We start from the raw sequence: 1320 nt of genomic DNA on the forward strand, positions 1-1320 counted from the left end.
GCCCCGTGCCCTCGTCCCCGGCCGTGGCGAGCGCCATCGAGTGCCACTCGCCCTACACCAGCCCCGCGGCGCACTGGAGCTCGCCCGGCGCCTCGCCTTACCTCAAGCAGCCGCCCGCCCTGACGCCGGGCAGCACCCCTGCGGCCCCCGCAGGCCTGCACAGCAGCATGTCTTCTTACTCGCTGGAGCAGAGTTACCTGCATCAAAACGCCCGCGAGGACCTCCCAGGTAACGTGCTGCCTAGCCGCGGGCCATTGCCTCTGGCCTCCCGGCTCTGGCGGCCGAGGCCTGGGCAACGCCGGCGCCCTTTTGGAGAGGGTGGGGTGACAGGGCCTCCCCCATACCCTTGGCCCCCGCCGGGCCTCCGGAGTTTCCACCCCTCCAGGAGGGAAGGAAGCGCGGGTGTCCAGAGTCTCCGCGGGCTGCAGGGCTCAGGCCTGGCTTGCCCGAAGGAGAAGGCTCGCGCCTTAGGGGACCTTGGCCAGGGCGCCGTGGCTGCTTTCTTTTGTCTTTTAAAGTCGGTTTTGCTGTGCTTTCACCTGAGAGTAAACGCTGTGTCCCCAGGAGGGCACGGGGTAGGCTGCACTGGGCCTTGCTGAGAGGTGTCCGGAGCAGGGAGGCAGGGCCTCCAGGAACAGAGGGGCCGGGGGACCATCACAGGAGGGACATGTGGCCAGGGAGGAGCGGCGCCCCGGCCTCCCCTCAGTGGGCCCAAGTCGATGACACACGGGTGAGGCCCAGGCCCGCAGGCCCCAGGGCCCAGGGGGCTCCCCTGAGAAAGGCCTGCCCTTGGGCCCCACTGGCAGTGTTGCTGGTGTAAACCGTGCTGGTTGCAGATTATGAAAATTTATTGACTTGCCTAAGGCGGTGAGAGGTGGGAGGGGCAGACGGGGTGGAGGAGGGAATTTGAATATTTAGCCAGGTTTATGGGGACCGTGGAGATAAACCTCGTATTAACCTCTCTGCGGCACGCTGGTGTGCAGGGCAAGCGGGGCTGGAGCAGACCCATACCCACCGCACCTGGAAGAGGGTTTCCAGGCTGACACGCCTGCACTGTACGTTCGTGCATCGGCGTGGGAGCAGAGCGTCAGGGAGAGAGGAAGCCCAGAAATGGGCAAAAGATGTTGGATCCCTGGACGGTGAAGTTTCCCGAATAGGCCTTTTAACTGCGGGTCTCAGAGGTTAACTAAACAAAGACCGTCTGGGCGGACCACACCGGAGAGGATTCCAGCCTGACTCAACCCACTGAGAGCGGAGTCTTGTTCAGTTTTATGGGAATTTCAACAAGTAACCAACACAGCCGACCCTCCGCTCTTATTT

At 63.5% G+C, this 1320-nt stretch overlaps 1 protein-coding gene across 1 annotated transcript in view; it reads left to right on the top strand.

Annotated features, from left to right (window-relative positions):
- LOC104998018 (microtubule cross-linking factor 1-like) overlaps positions 1 to 1320 on the top strand; it is a 35899-nt gene that overhangs the window by 31861 nt on the left and 2718 nt on the right. The window contains exon 10 of the mRNA XM_010853012.1: positions 1 to 228. Coding sequence (XP_010851314.1) covers positions 1 to 228 — 228 coding nt within the window. The remainder of the gene's footprint in view (positions 229 to 1320) is intronic.

Source organism: Bison bison, unplaced genomic scaffold (genome assembly GCF_000754665.1).
Source record: "Bison bison bison isolate TAMUID 2011002044 unplaced genomic scaffold, Bison_UMD1.0 scf7180017864321, whole genome shotgun sequence".
Classification (NCBI taxonomy): domain Eukaryota; kingdom Metazoa; phylum Chordata; class Mammalia; order Artiodactyla; family Bovidae; genus Bison; species Bison bison.